General features: G+C 57.3%; 1 protein-coding gene across 3 annotated transcripts in view; it reads left to right on the plus strand.

Moving 5' to 3' along the window:
- The window catches only part of ERI3 (ERI1 exoribonuclease family member 3), a 144,685-nt gene that overhangs the window by 42,048 nt on the left and 83,457 nt on the right, over positions 1-19,180 (plus strand). For all 3 annotated transcript variants that reach the window (XM_025206841.1, XM_025206846.1, XM_006015794.3), the window contains exon 5: positions 5,934-6,006. In XM_025206841.1, coding sequence (XP_025062626.1) covers positions 5,934-6,006 — 73 coding nt within the window. The remainder of the gene's footprint in view (positions 1-5,933; positions 6,007-19,180) is intronic.

Raw genomic sequence — 19,180 nt, forward strand, 5'->3', positions numbered from 1 at the left:
CCCCCCTTAGATGTCCCAGTGATGGAAGTAGCCTCAGACCCTTGCTCTGCCCTGTCTTGTCCCTTGTGGGCTCCCCCGGCCTCAATACCGCTCCGTGCAGGGCCTGTGGTTGTGCCGCATGTTCCCTTGTCTTGCAACTGCGGGGCGGTGTGGAGGAAGACGGGGGGGGCTGTCTAGGTGCCCTGAATGCTGCCATCTGTCCAGGTTGGAGGCCTCCAGGAGCCGGCTCAGCGGTGACATTTATTAGCAGAGGGGGCTTTGAAGACGACACGTGGCAGTGAAGGCTTCTCTCCCAGCCCGGCTGAGGCCCGGCTGCCGGCGCTGAAATTCATTAGTGTTGCCTGACAGGTGGCGGAGGCCTGCGCTGTCTGTTCCCACTTCCCCGCTCTCTTGTCCCAGCTTCACGCGTGCTGGTATTTGAAGCTGACGTGCAGCTGAGAGGCTTGCGGCGCAGTGACAAGTCTGGGGGCGGCGGGGAGGATTGAAGGGGTGGCAGAGGAGAGAAGGAGCTTGTCTCGGGGCTCGTATTGAAGCAGAGCGCTCTTCAGCCCCCAGCCGAGCGCGTTGTCTTCCGACAGCCGCTGCTTGTGAATCGGAGGTGCAGCTGGGTCCTGAGCTGTTCGTGGTGCAGTTGAAGGTGGGAACAAAATCCTAGACCATGAGGGTGGGAAGGGAGCTCAGGGGGTCACATCTAGTCCAACCCCCTGCTCCGAGCAGGACCAGCCCTGACTACATCATCCCAGAAAAGGCTTTGTCTACCCGGGTCTGAAACGCCTCTGAGGATGGAGACCCCGCCACCTCTCTGGGGAGCCTCTTTCAGTGCTTCACCACCCTCCTGGTGAGAGAGTTTTTCCTAATATCCAACCTCAACTTCCCTTGCTGCAGTTGGAGCACAGATTAGGGGGCGGGTGGTGGAAGTCGCCATGCCTTCCTCCATCTGCCTCTGCTGCAGTCTCTTGAATGTGGCTCCTGTTTGGCCTTATCATGGGGTTTCCATGCGGCTTCCTGCTGCCACAATGGTCTCTGGGGGCAGACGGCCCTTTCCGCTCCCTGGGTCCAAGGCAGGGGAAAGCTGGAGCGCCTGGCCTCGGGTTACAGTTGTACATGTGTCTGGATGAACCTGAGCATCGAGCTCTGGCTCCCGGCATCCCGGGCCCAATCCCCCCGTTGGATGCAGTGCTTGGCTGGGTGCCTGGCTGTAGCGTCCTGCGCGGAGTGGTTAAAAGCCACTGCTGTGGCCCAGCCAAGGGCAAGCACTCGGCACCAGAAGCAGAGACGAACGCAGCGTGCCAGAGCAGTTCAGCTTGGAGCACAGATGCCCCGGCGTCCCTGGGATGCTGCTGGTGACAGACCGGGCAGGCCATGAGCTCTGCCTCTGTTTCTGGGATTGGTTTTGGGAGTGGGGCTCAAGCCCAGGGCTTGTCATCTCATAAGAAAGTGTGGATCCTGACTGCTTTGGTGCTGTGGGTTGTGCCAGAGGCTTGACATGTGGCACGTGTCATGAAAATGCAGCCGGGGGTGTCGGTGTTGGGAGGCCGCTGTGTGCAAAGTGACTGGCACTGTCCTAACAAGTCAGGGGAAAGGGAGATCCCATACCCTGGATCCAGGGGGGCATATTGTTTTGAGCCTTCCTGCATAGGGAAGTTGCTTTTAAACGTAGCTGTCCAAAAGGCAAACAGCATGTTGGGGATGATTAAGAAGGGAATTGTAAACACTACGGAAAGTATCGTCATGCTGCTTTATAAAACCGTGGCGCATGCACACCCTGAATGGCCTGCCCAGATCTGGTCCCTGCACCTCCAAAAGGAGAGAGAAGAAGTATAGAAGGGGCAGAGAAGGGCAGCAAGGATGATCGGGGCATGGAGGGGAGAGACTGTGAGGCCAGAGGACAGACTACAGAGACCAGGCCTGGTCAGCTGGGAAAGGAGACACTTGAGGGGGGACAAGGGAAGGGTTTACAAAATACTAAATGGTGAAGAGAAAGTTGATAGGGATTTATTAACTTGCTCTGGCATTGCAAAGCCTGCCACCAGCAGCGGGCATGAGACTGGGGAAGCACTCCTGTGCCCACAGGCTCCTACTGGCTCAGCTTGGGTGGGGGGGTCCATGCAGTGATGGACAGCTGTGCTGGCAGGTGTGTGTGGTGGAGACATAGTCCTAAACTAGACTTCGGTGTAGCCCACCCAAAGGCAGCTAGTGTGCGACCCATGGGGACCCAGCCAGGTGCCACATGGGAGTCCCTTCCCTCCTCCCACCCACACCCTGGCACCCTTAGAGCCACCTCTGCATGTGGGCAGCTCAACTCCCAGACCCTGGGTTGAGCCGTGAGACCAGCTGGTGTGGACGAGGCTGCAGGTTTGTCCTGTGACTTGAGCACTGTGTGTGGCCGCGTCTCCATCCAACGCAGCATCGCTTGGGTGGTCGCACAAGACCTGTGCGGTGTCGGTGGTACCCTGGTCTCTGCTGGGCTTGTTGCAGGCTCTTCAGTCCTGCCTCAGCCGCCTGGGTTTAGAAGTGGGGGGTCTCAAGCTTTCCCCTGCTGTGTCCATGCAGCCTGGATGAGACCTTCCCAGTTCCCCTCCCAGCTGTGGCCATGGGGGATGCATAAGGCTGGCGAATGGCTTTCACAGGGGCATAGAGGGGCAGTGAGGACCAGGCATATAGCCCCCACCCTCCAAACCAGCCTGTGCAGGGTGGGCCAGGCCTCAGTCGCACCAGTACCCGTGCCTTCCTGGAAGGCTGCAGTCGGGTCTGTCACCATCGAGGTGTAACGTCTGCTTATCTCTCCCGACGAGCGAACGTGTTCTTTTCAACTGGCTCAACGGCAGCACGCCCGACATGTAGAAAATGCCCCGGTCCCTCTGTCTTCTGACATCCTCAACCCCAAAGCAGACGGGCATGATGAGGCAGGAGATGCGGGCATTAATTTTTTATGTGCTCGGCCCACCTGAGCAATGGGATTCAATTACAGCGGCCCCTTTCCTCCCCCCCCCCACCGTGCTAATGCGACAGCAAAGGGACCTGTTGAGGAGAAACCCTATTTCTTGGCGTGACCCCCTGGATAATTAGGGTTAAATTGATATGCTATCGCGCCGGCGACACGCGTTATCTGCCTCTGTTTGTACAAGGGGACACAATGGCGGAGGAAGGACCAATTTGTGCCCCGCTCTCGCTAACCAGCCCCAGATAAAAGGTGTCACTGGCGCGATAACGTTCCCACCTCGTGCGCCTTTATTGTTGCTCAATTTGCTGGTCTGTGTTGTGTTGTGTTTTTTTTTTAATCCCATTCTTTCTCCCTCTCAATACCCTCGGCCATATTTTAACTCCATGCCATCGCATAATGATGCCCTGCTCAATGTGTGTGCAGATAGGCGACGGGCTGACAGCCTTCCCTGATAACCGAATTCCTGCCCATCCATCACTGGCCTGCTCTGCCTTAACTTAAGGGAAGTGATAACTAAAGCACGGCCGTTTATCACCGTCTTCCCTCCCCGGCTCGGCTTCGAGGGAGGGATCCAGCCATGTGACCTCGCCTTCCATTTGCATGCAGGGCCGTGAGGGGAAATGGAGCCTCCCCCGGGTGCGGGGGAAAACGGAGCTGCCTGCCCTGTCATGGCTTTGCAGCCTGTTCTTTAGCCCTGGCAGCCCCGGTCTGCCCCAAACCTGCCCACCTGGGAGCAGGTGGGGTGCATTGCTGGCTGCCAGGTCCCTGCTCTGTCCATGATGCCGGGAGCTCTGGCATGTCTCGACTGGGGGCAGATGGATGCAAAGTCCAGGCTGGAGTGGGCACGTCCGGCAGGCTTTGCGTGCAGGAGCGGTGGTGGGGCTACTGTAGGAACCGGTTGGGGGTGAGGGAAGCTGAGGCTGCTGCGCGGTATCTTGGGTGCACAGTGCTGGCCGGGGCCTCCCATGCCAGCGAGTCCCCACGCTACCCTCCGTCGCAGCCGCAAGGAGTAGTGCCCAATACCTCTTTGCTGCTGCCCAGAAAGGCAAGTCCTGGGGCCCACACTCAGCAGAGCACCTTAGTGGCCTCTGCACCGTGATGAGCTCCCCGGAGGCTCCATCTCTCAGCTATTCCTAGGGCTGGGCTGGAAGTGAAGATCCATCGTGGTCCGCCCAGCCTGGCAGGAGCTGACCCATTCAGCAAGACGGAGACAGTGAAGGGCCAGAGCTGGCGTGGGCTGGGGGCGAAGAGACCCTGCTCTGCCCTCTAAGGCATCCCATGGAAACAGGTCTTGCAGTTAGCATCCTCCCTTGCTGACGGCATCCTCTGGCCAGCAAGTGGAGGGCAGGCCAGTGCTGCAATAACGGCTCTCCCCGGGGCTTATACAGTGCAGTGCTCTCCCTCCCTTGCAAATACATCGTGCAGGGTCTGAGGCTGCTCCCAGCCTGGGCCTTCCAGCTCCGGCTGTGGGAGCCTGCTCTTTTCAGTCCCGAGGTCCTGGGTTTGAACCCCACCCAGGAGCACAGTGCCTCACACGCATGGTCTTGCACAGGGTTGTTGTTGCTGGTGCTAGGGGAACAGGGGCCTGCAGGGGACCAGAGACTTCCTACGTCTGTGCTGGAGCTGGGGAGAGCGCCCCGGTCTCCTAATTCTCTGTCTGTTGACTCTGGAGCCACGGGGCAGTGGCCCTTAGGGAGAAGTCACTGCCAGGTTCGTTTGGCCACGAGGAAGTGGAGTACTCCATTGATTTGGCCCTGGGCTGGGCCCTGATGCCCACCTCCTGGCTCAAGCTGGAGCCCAGCGCATAGCAAGGTGCCCACGGGCTTCACGCTCCTGTCAGGTCCCTTTGCAGTAGGAGAGCCGCGGTCGCAGTGAGGGAGTGCCAGATGCAGCCCCTGGGGAAGGTCCCTTGTTCTGGGTGACTCTTTGTTTAACCCATTTCTGTTTGGGGACACGTCCTTCCTGAAGCACCTTCCCTGGGGCTGCGTCAGGGACACCCCAAAAGTGGACGGAGCAGTTGTGTCTAATGTGTGATTCCCAGGATGATAGAGCAAGTGTCCCAGGTGGCTCTAGCATCGCGCGGGCCTCAGTGGGGGAAAAAGGGCTTGTTGTGTGGCTGGGAGCATGGCTGGCCTGGAGGAGAGCGTTGCCGCCTGTGCCGCTGTTGGGAGATACCTGCTGATGCTGCTTCCCCATGGAGCTACTGGCAGGACCCAGTACCGACAGCTCTTGTGCGCTTCCTTCCCCGCGCTTGTGCTCGCTGCCTGCACGCACATGCACACGTATGTGCTGCACTTGCACATTGTACACCGACTTTGCAAAGGGCACTGCCAGGCAGGGACCCCAGGACACTCTCCCCCAGCTTTTCAGGCCCAGCTCCTCCTTGCAGTGTTTCTTTCCAGGCAGCACCTCCAACCATCTCAGTTCCTTCCTGGCATCTGTCTGTCTGTCTGGGCTTCCACCTGTCCTAGCATGGCCACCCCGTCTGCAGAGTTGCAGCCTGTTGTACATAAGCAGCATGTGTTCCTCCCTCCATCCCTGGTCCCCACTATCAGGCAGAGTAAGCATGGGGTGGTCATGGCTGTGTCACCCATGTTTGGAGGCACTGCAACCTGCCAGCCCTGTCCCTGCCTCCAGGATGTTCCCTGGGGTAGGGTGCTGCCCTGATGACACACATGGTTAGTTTGTGCCAGCCCAGCCCTGACTCTCCTCGTGGTTGGGGAGGGGAGCCACGAGTTGGTCTTAGTGCCGGCAGTGTGTGCCCATTCGAATCCCACAGTTGCTCCCAGCTGTCTGGCAGCCCGGGGGTATAAGCAGCCCCCGCCGGGCCCTTGGGAGGAGCTTGCCGGGCACCCCATGAAGTGCAACCTGTTGCAGCCGACTGGAGGCTCTCGTGGCCTCCTTGGCCCCGCGGGCACCGAATGCAGCATCGTGTGCATTGTTGGGGCGCAGTAATTGAATCCAACCTGCTCTCTCTCTTCTCTTACAGGTTACCAGGACAATGCCAGTACTTAGGGCTGCCGGTGGCCGATTACTTCAAACAGTGGATTAATCTGAAAAAGGTACTTCTGTGCAACGCGCCCTGGTGCCCCCTTCCTTTGCTCCCTCCCCCCACCCTTGCTTCCAGGAGGCGTCTAATAACCGCGGCTGTTTTGCATTGAAATGAGGAGTTATTTTCTCGGAGGCTGGGCTGCGCGTGCCCTCCCCCGGCTCCCCATTGTGTCCCCGCTAATAGAGTCTTACTGTACTTGATGGAATGTGCTCTGCAGCTGGGGAGAACCCCTTTGTGGCCGGCACGGCGCTGCATAATCGCGCGCCGGCTGGGGTCGTGGCAGTCAGCACGTTGCTAATGCTGGTTGCTTCCCAGGCACCTGGGGATCCTGAGAGCCAGTGTTCCCCGTGGCTGGATCAGGGAGCCTGGAAATCCACTGGAGAAAGAGTCTAGTGGGGCTTGTTTGCTTCTTACCAACATGGCAATATCGTGTCACCCCGTGGCCGATGCCCAGATCCGGCTCGGAGCACCCCCTCCTGTGCTGTGTTGTGGGGCTGTCCAGGCAAGCACTTGCTGTGCTCTGCGTCCGACTGGTTCAGGAATAACCCGGGGGGGCTTCAGGAGATCTCTGGCTGCCGGGAAGGGGCCGTTACATTGTGGGAGGCCAGTGGTGCAGGTCAGAGTGGGAGGGGAAGTGTCGGGACCTTGTACAGGTGGCAGCTGGGGTGAGGTTTAGGGGGGGGCTTTGGGAGCCAGGGTGCAGCATCTCTGGTTACTGCCCCCGGCCTGCTATAACGAGGGGGCCGGGGGTCTGAAATCCCTGCCAACAGTGCTCTCCGCTTTCAGGGTCCCCTCTCATTTCTTTAAACGCACGTGTCGCTGCGAACGCGAGCATGAGTGACAGGTCGGGGCCGCAGCAGAGGGACAATTTGCATGATCTGCTTCGTCAAACAGGGGAGGCCGGGGCCATGACGAGGGATGCTGGCAGCGCGTTCCCAGCTGAACCCGTCAAGGGGATCTTGCCTTCCCCGCTGTCAGAGCAAATCTCGTAGCTCGTTGCCGGGCCTCCGCAAATGAGATCTGAAAGCGCGCTGGGGCATTCTGCAGTTCAGTGACCATTAATGATCGTTGCTTGAAGTTCACTAAACTTCTGGCGCATGGATAGCAGCTCCATCACCGGCAGGGTGGCGGTGGGCGCAGAGGAAACATACGGCTCTCTGTGCCGCAGCACGGAGTATCGCTGGATGGAGCCCTCTGCTGGGGCCCACCGCCCCTGAGCTAGGGCCATTTGCAGTGGTTTTCCGCTACTGGGTTTAGCACGCGGGGAGCTGGGATTCATCCTAATTCGCTTAGACTTGGGCTGGAGCTAGGCTTTCACGTGGGTTGCTGCAGCTCATGGCGCTGTCTGGCGGGGCGGTTTGGGTGTCAGTCATGCAGGCATGAGAGGGACGTGCTGGAGAATGGCTCAGTGCTTCTTACAGTCATGGGCTGGCTGCACAAGGGAGGGCAGGCCTGGCTGTGCCCAGGACCTTGCTGAGCTGCTTTTAGGAGCCAGACTTGTGACCTGAGTTTCCTGGAATGAGGATCCCAGCTGCCACTCCTGCCCCCTGCTCTGATGGGTGTCTCTGCCTGGGTCTTTGACTCAGGGATGGGGTGCTGGCAGCGGTCAGCAAAGCCATTTAGGCACGGCTCCAGGTGGCACGGGCTCATCCAGCAGGACCCTAGCTGACCCTTCAGCACCCTCGCTGGCACGGCTCTGGGTGGCCCGGGCTCATCCAGCAGGACCCTAGCTGACCCTTTGGCACTGATGAGAGCTGGCCGGACATGCAGCCCTGGATTCTCGTTCCCACCTGCTCTGACCGAGGCCTTGTGGCTGCCCGGGCGTGGGTGCCGCTAAAGGCAGCTGGAGGTGGAGGTTGTGCTGGTAGGGGTTGGCGTTAGGAGGAGGAAGGGAAACGTCAGCTGTGAGTACTAGCGGGAGAAGAGTAGCAGTACACCTGGAGAGCAAGGCCAGCGTGGGACCAGTTATTTGGGATGAGCACGTGAGGATGCGAGGGGAGTTCCCCAAGCGAGGGTGGAGAGCAGGAGGTGGGTGAGTGGTTCCTGTACCAAGGACCCGGCCCCATGCCAAGACAGCAGCAAAGCATAGGAAATAAGAGTCACAGAGTCGTGGGCTGGCAGGGAGCTGTGGAGCCCTGCCTGAGGAAGGATCAGCCCTGTCCAAACCAGCCCAGACAAACCCTGTGTCTGATCTCTGAACAACATGACACAGTTGCCCCTGACATAGCCCCAGGCATTGCTCCCACCCCTGCCCCCGGGAAAGCAGGGGGGCCGCGGCTGCCAACGTCCTGCTGCTGCCAGGGGGGTTCATGGATACTCCAGAGATCCCAGGCCGAGGCCGTGTCTCCGCTGCAGAGGAAGGCAAAACCTCCCAGTCTGGACCAGTTTGAGCAGGGGGGAAATCTCTTCCTGCCCCAGTGCAACGTGAGGCTGAACCTGAGCGCAGGGGCAAGACCCTGCGAGGTTGGTGCCAGCAGCTGCATTGGCACAGCCCAGTCCCATCCCCAGCCTGGGCTGCGGCCAACACCCAGCGCCTCTGGGGGAGGCTGAAAAACACCCTGACGTGTAGTAGAAAGCGGGGAGGGTGCAACCAGCAAAGCCCAGAAGCCCAGTATCCCCATAGCAGAGCACAGGCATCGCTGCTCCTAGATCATCTCCACCCTGCGGCTGTCCAGCCTCTCCTTGAACCCCTGTGGTGACGGAGAGTCCACAGCTTCATTCCCCAGACGCAGCTTTCTGTGGCAGCGCTGGCTGTCCCTTGTCCTGGGCCCAGCCTGGTCTTGGTTGAAAGCTCAGTATCCAGGGACCTTTCTCGTTGCTGGATCTTGCTGGTGGGGCTTGCTGAAATGTGTGTTGTGGTGCGGGTCCCCAGCAGGGAGGAGCAGCCGCTGCCTCAGGAGCTCACAGCCAGACCCCAGCACTGGAAAAGCAGCCACCCTCCGCCTGGAGCCTGGGAGGCCACAGGGCCCTGTAGTGTCCAGAGAGGTATTTGGCCCTGTTTTGCTCCCCGGTCACTCAGCAGTGCAGCGTTCCCTTCGTATCCATCCAGGCACTGGGTGCACAGCTGCGCTGGACCGGCATCGCCACGGGGCTGCCACGCTCTGCCCCTGTCCAGGCTGGGCGGCTGGGCTGCGGCTCCCACCTTCCACTCCCCATTCACTCCCCAGGATAAGAGAAGCTGGGAATGGGACTGTGCTTGTGGGACCCTCACAGCCCCTGCTGGAAGAGGCTTGTCCAGCTCCCCTTCCTCCCCAGAAAGGCTTTTGGGATGCAGGGTCATTTTTAGGGCAATGAAAGGAGGAAAATCCCCTTCCTTGCAGCTGATAGAGTCGGCAGAAGTTTTGTTCCCCTCCCCCCAGCCTGCTGATGTGCCGTCCCCCCCGCCCCAGCCCGGCCGGCGCTCGCGGACGTTTTTAATGTCACTGGGCGATCTCGTCTCTCCAGTGAGCTGTCAGCGGCGCGAGGACTCGGGGCAGGGCGCTCCACGCGCTCTTTGCTCCGATTAGCTCAGCGCTCGGGGAGGCCTGCCAAGGAGACGCACACCGGATATCTCCCTGCCCCCCCCGGTGCGGAGCGTGCTGAGAGCCAGCAGGCCGCCTGCCGTATGCTGGTGTCAGAGCCTCTCGTGTTGATGGGCAGAGGTGCTGCGGGTCAGGAGCGAGGTGCATTAGCAGAGCTCTGCGCTCCCTGCTCCCTGACAGCGTCTGCGCAGCCGGGCTGAAGGACAGAGCCGTGTGCGTCGGCGGGGGGATGCTGCAGGGAGGGCCCAGGGTGGGCTTGACAGGTGCCTGCATGGCTGGGGACGTGGGCCTGGGAGCAGGGGGTCTTGTGGTGGCAGTGCTGGGCTGCTGCGTTCCCTCCCCTCCTCTCCAACATCCACCCAAAGTACGGACGACAATCTTGGGGTGGTTTAGACAGATCGGGGACCTGCACTCAGTGTCACTCTGTAGGTCTTTCATTGCTTCGCCCCAGGCCAATGGTTATGTGCTTCTCCCACGCTACGGGAGTAGGGTCTGGGTGGTGACAGACCTTGTCCATCAGCCCGGGCACCCTCTCCACACCGAGCCCTCTGCATGAAGGGCTTAGAGCCGGAGTCGTGGTGAGTTGTGGCTCGGCGCCACCAGATATCTGATGGGAACAAAGACCCTGTCCTGGAAAGGGGGAGCACAGCACTCAACGTGGCCTATGAGGCACTGCCGAAGTCACTGGCAGATCAGGTTGGAAATGGTGTGTGGGTCTAGCGAACATGACTGGTGAGGAGAGGCTGAGGGACCTGGCCTTATTCAGTCTGCAGAAGAGAAGACCGAGGGGGATTGAACAGCAGCCTTCACCTCCCTGCAGGGGGGCTGCAAAGAGGACGGAGCTGGGCTGGTCTCCGTGGGGGCAGATGGCAGGACAAGGAGCAATGGGCTCAAGCTGCAGCAAGGGAGGCTTAGGTTGGATATTAGGAAAAACTCTCTCCCACCAGACAGGTGGTGCAGTCTCCATCCTTGGTGGTGTTTAAGACCCGGATAGACAAAGCTTTGGCTGGGATGATGTAGTTGGGGCTGGTCCTGCTGTGTGAGGGGCTTGGTCTAGATGTGACTCCTGAGGTCCCTTCAACCCTCATTGCCTAGGATTCGGTGATTCACGAAAGGCAGCTGAGCCATGCAGGGTGGGAGCACTGCCCGGAGAGGTGAGGGCTTGCACCAGCACCAGCAGTACAACAGGGTGGGAGAGACATCGAGACCAGTTACCCAGGGAGAAGCAATGTGTCCACGCTGTTTGAGGCACCCTCATCCTTGGCTTGAGCAGGGAAGGTCTGAGGGGAGCCAGGGTGGGCAGCTCGGAGGGGACGAAGGCCAAGGTAGTTGTGTGCGAGGAGGTGAGGAAGCACTGGGGAGTGCTGGTTTGGGGCACCCAGGTTAAGGTTGCAGAAGCTCTGGGGCCTGCACACCCGGCCTCAGCCATGCCGCCTCCTCCTCGTTCTTGCAGAGCAGTGATTCCCAGCCGGGTGCTGCGGCACTTTGGGGTGCCTTGGGATCCTTTCAGGGGTGCTGCTCGATGTCGGCACTGTTAGATGTGCAAATGGGACTGCACAAGATAAACCCCGAGATTGCAGATAGGAATCCAGAGTGTTAAGTAGCCTGCCCTGCTGTGGGCTTCCCGTTGGCAGCAGAAGAATTGCTCTAATATATTTCTGTAGTCAAAAAAAATGAGTGAAGACAAAGCAGCGGCATTTTCTGAGGGGGGGCCGTGAGGCTTCAAAGGTTGAGAGTCATTGCTGTAGCATGTGAAGACACCTGCAAACATCTGTGCAGGCATTAATGGCTTTTCTGTTCTCTCTTTTGGAGTTTTCTCCATCCCACGGGTCAGCCTTGTTCTGGAGCTGAGCTTCCGCTCTGGGTGTCATTGGGGCCCTTGGTCAGGGAGCTCAGAGGAGGAGAAGCCTCCTCATACCATGGTCATGGGTGCCACCGAAGCCCCAGCTAGCTGCCATCTGTGGGAATTTGTGTTGATGTCCTTCAGGAAAGGCTTGTGTAACTGTCCTCACCCTGGAGATGTGTCCCAGCTTGTTCCAGAGGAGGTGATGGGCCCGACTTGACTCCAGCGAGTCTTATAGACACCAGCCCATCGTCGTACCTGCCAGGAATCGTATCTGTGGGCTCTTGCCATGGTGGGGGGTGTCAAGAGGGGGCAAGCCCCTGTCTGGGCACCCTCCTAGCAGGAGGCAGCAAACTCAAGTAGCATTATACCGATAGAAAACCCCCAACCCAGCTGCCATCGGCACCCTCGGGACCCCTGTCCTGCTGACATGGTGTCCTGCTGGGTTTGGCAGAGGGTACTGGGACACTGTTGTGTTTTCCACGTACGGTATGCCACGGTTTCCAGTTACATCGAGGGTGAGATCCCGCGGCGGTGAGTGCTACAGAAAAACCTGCCGTTTTATGCCATCACTTGTACATACAGATTCAGGTGAGCTGCACCTCAGGGTTTCGCTGGAAGAGCTGGTGGTGTTAACAGGGAGGGAGCGGGGTGTTCTAGTTACGCGGTGCTAAAGATTTAAAAGGGGGCAGGAGTGGAGGAGAAGAAAGGACAGAGAGGATGGCGAGGGGTGGGGAAAACAAGTATGGCATCCGCCTTCCCAGTGGCGGAGTAGGCTCTTCCTGGCGGTTCCTGCTCGGTGCATGTAGCCTTCAATAGAAGAATCACACGCGGAGGGGATCTCTGTGCGGCCGTGGGCCCGTGAGGGACGCGTAGGCTCGTGGAGCTGCACAGGAGACACAAATGCATTGTTGCTTGCAGCCGAACGGGACAAAGCCTGGGGATCTGTGCCCTGGGTGGGTCTGGGGGGCCGTTGGAGCAAATGGCTGTGGCTTTTCGAGGTCCAATTTGTATTGATGTGAGAACTCTTAGCTTGGGAATTAATTAGACCCATGTGGGCCATGTGTCAAGGTCACGCCTGCATGGTTGCGATGTGCAAGCAGGGAACCTTAAGTGAGGTGTGCTTTGTGTTAATATTTTTATGCGTTGAAATAAAAGTGGCGTAAGGGTTCTTCTCCTTTCCTATGAGTCTGCCGCTCTTTCTCTCTCTGGGAGGAGTTGTCAGGCAGTTGGTGCTGAATGTGCACCAACTGCTTCTGGAGAAGGGTGCTGAATTGGGCCTTTTGGAGAAGGAAAAGTCTGTGTTGAGCCCAAGGGCTGATTTTATGAGCTCGTCTTAGGCGCTGGTCATGTTTTCACGTGCTCGCGTGGACTGAGCTCTGGGGTTTTGTTTCAAATGGAGAAATGTGCTGCAGGACTGGACCTGACCATGCAATAGGAAGGCGCAGCATGTGCAGAGTGACCTCCGAGGCCTACAGCACGGGGCCGATCCTGCAGAACCAGAGGAAATGCTCTTTAAACCCAGCACCTTTTAATTCGCTTGTGGAACTCATTGCCAAAGCATGTTGCAGAGGCAGAGACCACGGCCAGGTTCACAAAGGGATGAGATGGATTGATGGAGGGCAAATCCACGGGGAGCGATTGGAGCAGCTGGGATGTGCCCTCTGATATCCCTGAAGCCACGATGCCACGGAGGGTCTGACAGGGAGCAGATCACTCTAGACATGCCTTACACTTGTGCTCTCCCTCTAATGTGGCAGCAGTGGGTGAATAAAGTGTAATGGTAATGACTTAATACATTAGTATCATCTGAATGCATAATCGCATGGCCTAGCCATGATACATTTCTGTTAGGTTTTAAACGGGGTGCTGCTAAATTTTCAAAAGTCTTGGAGGAGTGCCATGGGTCCGAAGAACCACTCTCTGAAGCATCTCCTACTTGCTTGTCAGAGACAGGGCGCTGGGCTAGATGCACCACTGGTCTGACCCAGCTTGTGTGCTCGTGTCCAGCATTTAAACACTTGACTTGCTTAACTTTAGGCATGCAAGGGTCACCATTGACATAGCTACTATTGTGCTTTGCTGTCTTGGGGCCGGAGTGCTCCATCCCTAGCCCAGGTGATGCCTAGCAGAGTGCTGTGAGATGCCATTTCCCTGTTCCTTTGCTGTATGAGTCTCTACCACATTTCGGAGCTTTCAATCCAGGCCTGCTTGCATGTGGGCTTGGGTAAGTGCTTTCAGAAGATAGGTTTTGTTGTCAATGGATAAGGGAAGCAAAAAAACACAGAGACATCTATGGCCAACAGAGTTAAGGAGCCCACTGAGGCATTTTTCAAATATATATGGAACAGGAGGAATCCTAACAACAGCATGGGGCCGTAGTTAAATGGAAATAATAGATGTGTCAATAATGATGGTGAGAAAGCAGAAAGTTTTTGTTCTGTATTTGGAGGAAAAGCCACCTGACGTCTCACCCAGTTAAATGCTTTCTGCTTTGACAAACAGCAGCACGTGGTGTTTTAAATAGCAGTTGGGCAACTTGGCCGTTTTTAAAATCAGCAGGTCTGGAAAACGTGCATCCAAGAGTTTTCAAAGAACTAGCCAAGGTGCTTTCTGGCCTGCTAACATGGCTTTGGTATGCCGGGGGCATTCCCGAGGGCTGAAAGGAAGCGAACATTGTACCAAGCTTTAACAAGCATGAATGGGATGACCCAAAATTATCACAGGCTTCTTGGCCTGCCACCAGTTCCAAGCAGAGGATCAGAAAGGCTGATGTTGGACTGGTTTCATTAAGCATTGAAGGTGAGGAATTACAAGGAATACCAAGTGTATCCAGGTGTATGGAAAAGAGATCTTCTCAAACTCACCTGGCATTTTTGTTGAAATTATGGGGTTTGAGTAACAAAGGTAATAGTGGCAGTGCGGCATGCTTGCTGGGTAGCTAATGCCATCTTAATTAAGAAGCTGGAATGATGCAGTCACTTTGGCACATGTTAAATGGATTGAGAATCATAGAAATCCTAGAAAGTGAGGCTTGAAAGGGACATGAGGAGGTCACATCTAGTCCAGTCCCCTGCTCCAAGCAGGACCAGCCCCAACTGCATCCTCCCAGCCAGGGCTTTGTCAAGCTGGGCCTTGAACACCTGCAAGGAGGGAGATTCCTCCACCTCTCTGGGTAACCTGTTCCAGTGCTTCACCACCCTCCTCATGAGTTTCTTTCCCTGATATCCAACCTCAGCTTCCCTTGCTGCAGCTTGAGCCCATCGCTCCTAGTTCAGACCTGGCTTCCTGACAGACCCCCAAGCCCAAATCCTCGGGCTTATCAGCAGGGGTGTTTAGTAGGAGCGGGGAGACTATGACCTGGGTGTTTGGCCCGGTGCCGCTGCTAAGGGGGTGCTGCATCCAGCTCTGCTGTCCATGCAGATCCGATCTGTGGGTTGTTTGCCTGCTTATTGTAAACCATTCTGAGCCTCTTGCATAGGGTGGGCAATGAACCTAATAAATAAATTCAGGACGGACAATGAAAACTTGGAGAGGGCTAGAGAAGAGCCCTCAGAATGACTGAAGGATGCCGGGAAAACCAGCCTTCTCGTGAGAACCTTGTTAACGAAGAAGAAGGGGAATGGGAGGCTCGTCCCAGCCCACGTGCGTCTGAAAGGGGAGCAGAAACACGATCCAGCGGCTCTTCAGCTTCGCAGGAGGACGTATAACAAGAGCCAGGCTGAAGCAGACGGGCATGGCACAGATTTTTACCGAGAGGGTAAACATCCACCCGCTGGAGCGACTTACCCCAGCTCAGGGTGGGCTCTCCATGCCTGGTGATGTGTAACTCAAAGCCAGATGCATTTTTCTAAGTGATGGGCTCTAGTTCACTCAGGCATCGGTTCCCGGTAGTCACGTGGCCTGTGCTACACGCGAGGCCGGCATCTCTGATGCATGCATCTCCCTCCCAGCCCTGCACTGCTGTGTTTTCAGCTCCTGCTTGCTGTATTCTTCCCTCCCAGGGACCGTGCTCTCAAAGTCTTGTGACTTCCAAGAGTGCTAAAGCCCCGCGCATGTGAGCGGCGTGGGCCCCGTGTGATTGAGCACTCGGGGAGCAGCCGAAAGGCTAATCCCAGGAGGGCCATGGAGGTGTGCGACTCTGATCCCTGGGCAGGTGAGCCCTGGCGAGGAAGGAACGCAGCCAGCCTTACGCCGCTGCTCCTTTAAATCTGTCGCGCAGCTGTCTGAACTCTGAAATTTCTTTCACTCTCTCCCTCGCCTTGTTAACATGTGTTGCCTTTGGGGTAATCAGGGAAAAAATATTATGTCCTTTTACAATTACCGGGTTTTGGAATATTAAAATGTCTCTCTGCATCGGCAGTGTTATTTTGATTGGTATTCTAACCTTTGACTAGCCCATAAAGCAAGCCGCTCTTCAAGCCAATATTGCAGGACTGAAATTTAATTCCGAAATGATTCCAGATAATAGGGAGACAGATAATATATGCATGAAGGATATTATGTTTGGACTAAATGCAGCAGGGCCAGTGCTTGGGAGTTGAATAATAGCCCAGAGTGAGTTATAATCTGTGGGACAGAAATACCTTACTGTCAGGGCCAGGAGAGGAACTCTTAAATCAAAGGGAGGGAGAAGAGGAGTGAGCCAGAGGATAGTCATCTGAGATGGAAAGGGCATCCGGGAGAGGCCTGGAAGGAGCAGCCCTCTCTGTGCCCGGCGGAGGGACATGTGCCCCGCTGCACTTCAGCCTGGTGTGCCGGGTTCAAGAGCCAGTCTGGGAGAGGGAGGCAGCATTCGGGGGTGGACTCATCCCTTTCCCCACCTCCCTGATCCGTGGGGCAGGATGGGGCTGTTCCAGCCGATGTGGTGCCTCGGTTTCCCTAGGATGCAACCACGAAGCTGTAGGGGAAGCAGGGCAGTGCTTGCGAGTCCAGGATCGGGGCCGTTGCAAGGTGCGCTGACTTCGAGCTGACATTAATGCTGCTTTCTTTCCGTCCTGGAGGAAGCAGCTTCCCAGCTCGTGCTCAATTATCTCCTGGCATTGAACAGGATCTCCTGGCATTGAACTTGAGCATATGGAGAAGCCCCCAGCTCCCTCTGCAACGGGTCCATGCAAGGAGTGTGCAGCCGGACTCTGCTGGGGGAGAGGTTTCGAGCCATGTCTGTGCTGGGGAAGATGAGGAGGAAGTGTCATATTCACGTGTGCTCACCCAGGCGTGCACTGGGACGGGTTGTCCTCACACGTGCGGGTGGGAAGCGGTGATCCCCACACTCCCCTTGCATCTCCCTCATCTGGATAATGTGGGTGGTGTAACTGCTGGCCTTGCCCGCACTGACATATCAACACGCGCGTGCAGAAAGCCCCCATCTTTCAGTGAAGGCTTTAGGAGGATTAGCGCTAGGAACGGCCCTGCCTGACCTGCTGGTCTGCGGTGCTATATAATCACTTCCACAGCTGCATCGCCGAAACAGCTAAACTGGGACTGGGAAAAGTCCAACCCCGAGGCCCAGGACAGTCCCGCTGAGGCAGCAGCCGGGCACAGCAGGTCTCCTGCTGCCAAGAGCGCCGACACCACGGTTATGAGTCCCTGGAGCAGTGATTCCCAGCCAGGGTGCCATGGCATGCTGGGGTGCTGCGAGAGCCTTTCCAGGGTGCCGCACCACGGTAGCACTGTTAGATGTGTCAACCTGGTTCATGAGATAAACCCTGAGGTTTCAAATAAAAATCCAGAGGGTTAAAAATGCTCTGAGCTGTGGCGCCTCGCCGAGTCCTTTGCCACAGGAGAATTGCACTGTTGTGTTTCTGAAGTCAAAGAACAAGTGAAAACGTAGCACTAGCATTTTCCGAGGGGCCTGGAGCCTAAAAAGGTTGACCCGCTGCCCTAGAAGATGGGGTTGAGACGGTCCCTGATGGTCTTCGCTGCTGCAGAGCTGTGGAGGTCAGTGGTCAAGGAGCGATGGGCTGCCAGCTTCCAGCACCCCCATCCTAGGGTCCCCAGAGCGCTGCGCACCTCCTGCTCGTGAAGGTGGCTCTTCTCCAAACAGCACCTGTGTGCCAAGCCACGGCCCATGTCTGAGAGTCGTGGGAACTGCTCCTGCGTGTGCCGTGGGAGGCTCTGCCGTGTTTCTGATGCGATGGTCCCCTGGCCATGCCAATTCCAATTCCATCCAATTCGTCTGGGATTTGGTGTGGCCTAGACGAATTGGAGGATTGGAGCAGAAGAAATCTCATGAGGTTCAACAAGGACAAGTGCAAAGTCCTGCACTTAGGATGGAGCAGTCCCATGCACCGGTGCAGGCTGGGGACCCACGGGCTGGGCAGCAGCTCTGCAGAAAAGGACCTGGGGTTGACAGGGGACAAGAACAGGAACCAGCAGTGTGCCCTTGGTACCAAGAAGGCGACCGGCATCCTGGGCTGCACTGGCAGGAGCATTGCCAGCAGATCGAGGGCAGTGATCCTTCCCCTCTGTTCAGCACTGGGGAGGCCACATCTGGAGTCCTGTGTCCAGTTTTGGGCCCCCCACTGCGGAAAGGATGTGGACATGGAGAATTGGTAATGAACGTGGTTCAGGGGTTGGGGACAGGACTGGTGAGGAGAGGCTGAGGGAAATAGGCTGATTTAGTTTGGAGAAAAAAAACCAAAGCGGGATTGAACAGCAGCCTTCACCTCCCTGAACGGGGGCTGCAAAGAGGATGGAGCTGGACTGTTCTCCGTGGGGGCAGATGGCAGGACAAGGAGCAATGGGCTCCAGCTGCTGCAAGGGACGTGGGGGTTGAATATTAGGAAAAACTTTCTCCGGTGGAGAGTAGTAAAGCACTGGAAGAGGCTCCCCAGAGTGGTGGGGGAGTCTCCACCCTTGAAAGTCTTGAGGATCCGGGGAGGCAAAGCCTTAGCTGGGATGATGTAGTTGGGGCTGGTCTTGCTTGGAGCAGGGGGTTGGACTAGACGTGACTCCTGAGCTCCCTTCCCACCCTCATTTTCTAGGATTTGATGATACTCGTGTTATGACTGGGCTGTCGGGCCCTATCCGGCATGAGGCCCCGTCATGCAGGCACAGAGTGCGTGACAGTCCCTGCCTCAGCGAGCTAGCAGTCTGTATAGGGCACAGAAGGGGTCCCCGGACATGCAGCAGGTGGGGAATTGTCCGTGTTTCTTACGCGTGCATGTTGTGTCGCCTGCAGGGAGGAGGCAGAATGGCAGGTGCTCAGGCCTCGTGCTTCCCTGTTGTGGCCATACTGCTTATCTGGTCCGAGCCATTTCTGCCACGCTCCTCTCCATGGCATCTGAACCTCTGTCTTCTGGTGCCCATCTGGCCCCGTGTGACAGGACTTGCTGCAGCTTGGGTTACCTGTGTGGTGCAGACTAGTGCCTGCAAACCCCCTCCGTTCACTGCCTTGCTACCCTGGGAAAACGCTGAGGTGTCAGTGAGCTTGGACTTAAAAAAGCAGTGGTCCGAGCCAGCAAACCATGCATCCGGGCAGAAGAAGGAAGCGGGTTTGTGTCTGCTGCTCTTCCACCCCGGGCCGTATCCCCCAAAACTGTCCTAAAGCCGTAGACTTGCCCACGTGCAAGCTTAGAAGAGCCCCCTCTCTCCCCTGCCCTGGGTGCCTGCCAGCTTTACAGGGCAGTCTGTGTTTCCCTGCCCCTCGCCTTCCCGTGGGCTGCAGCTGGCTGAGCCCGCTCCGTGTCCTTGTGTTGAAAGAGGCAAGCTTGACCCCACACCTGACACCGCCTCCCCCGCAGTCGATATGGGAGTGCGGCCGCAGGAGAAGGGATTAAAGGCAGGGCATGTTTTACAATAATCCTGCAACGTGTGTC

Source organism: Alligator sinensis, unplaced genomic scaffold, assembly GCF_000455745.1.
Source record: "Alligator sinensis unplaced genomic scaffold, ASM45574v1 scaffold781_1, whole genome shotgun sequence".
Taxonomy (NCBI): domain Eukaryota; kingdom Metazoa; phylum Chordata; order Crocodylia; family Alligatoridae; genus Alligator; species Alligator sinensis.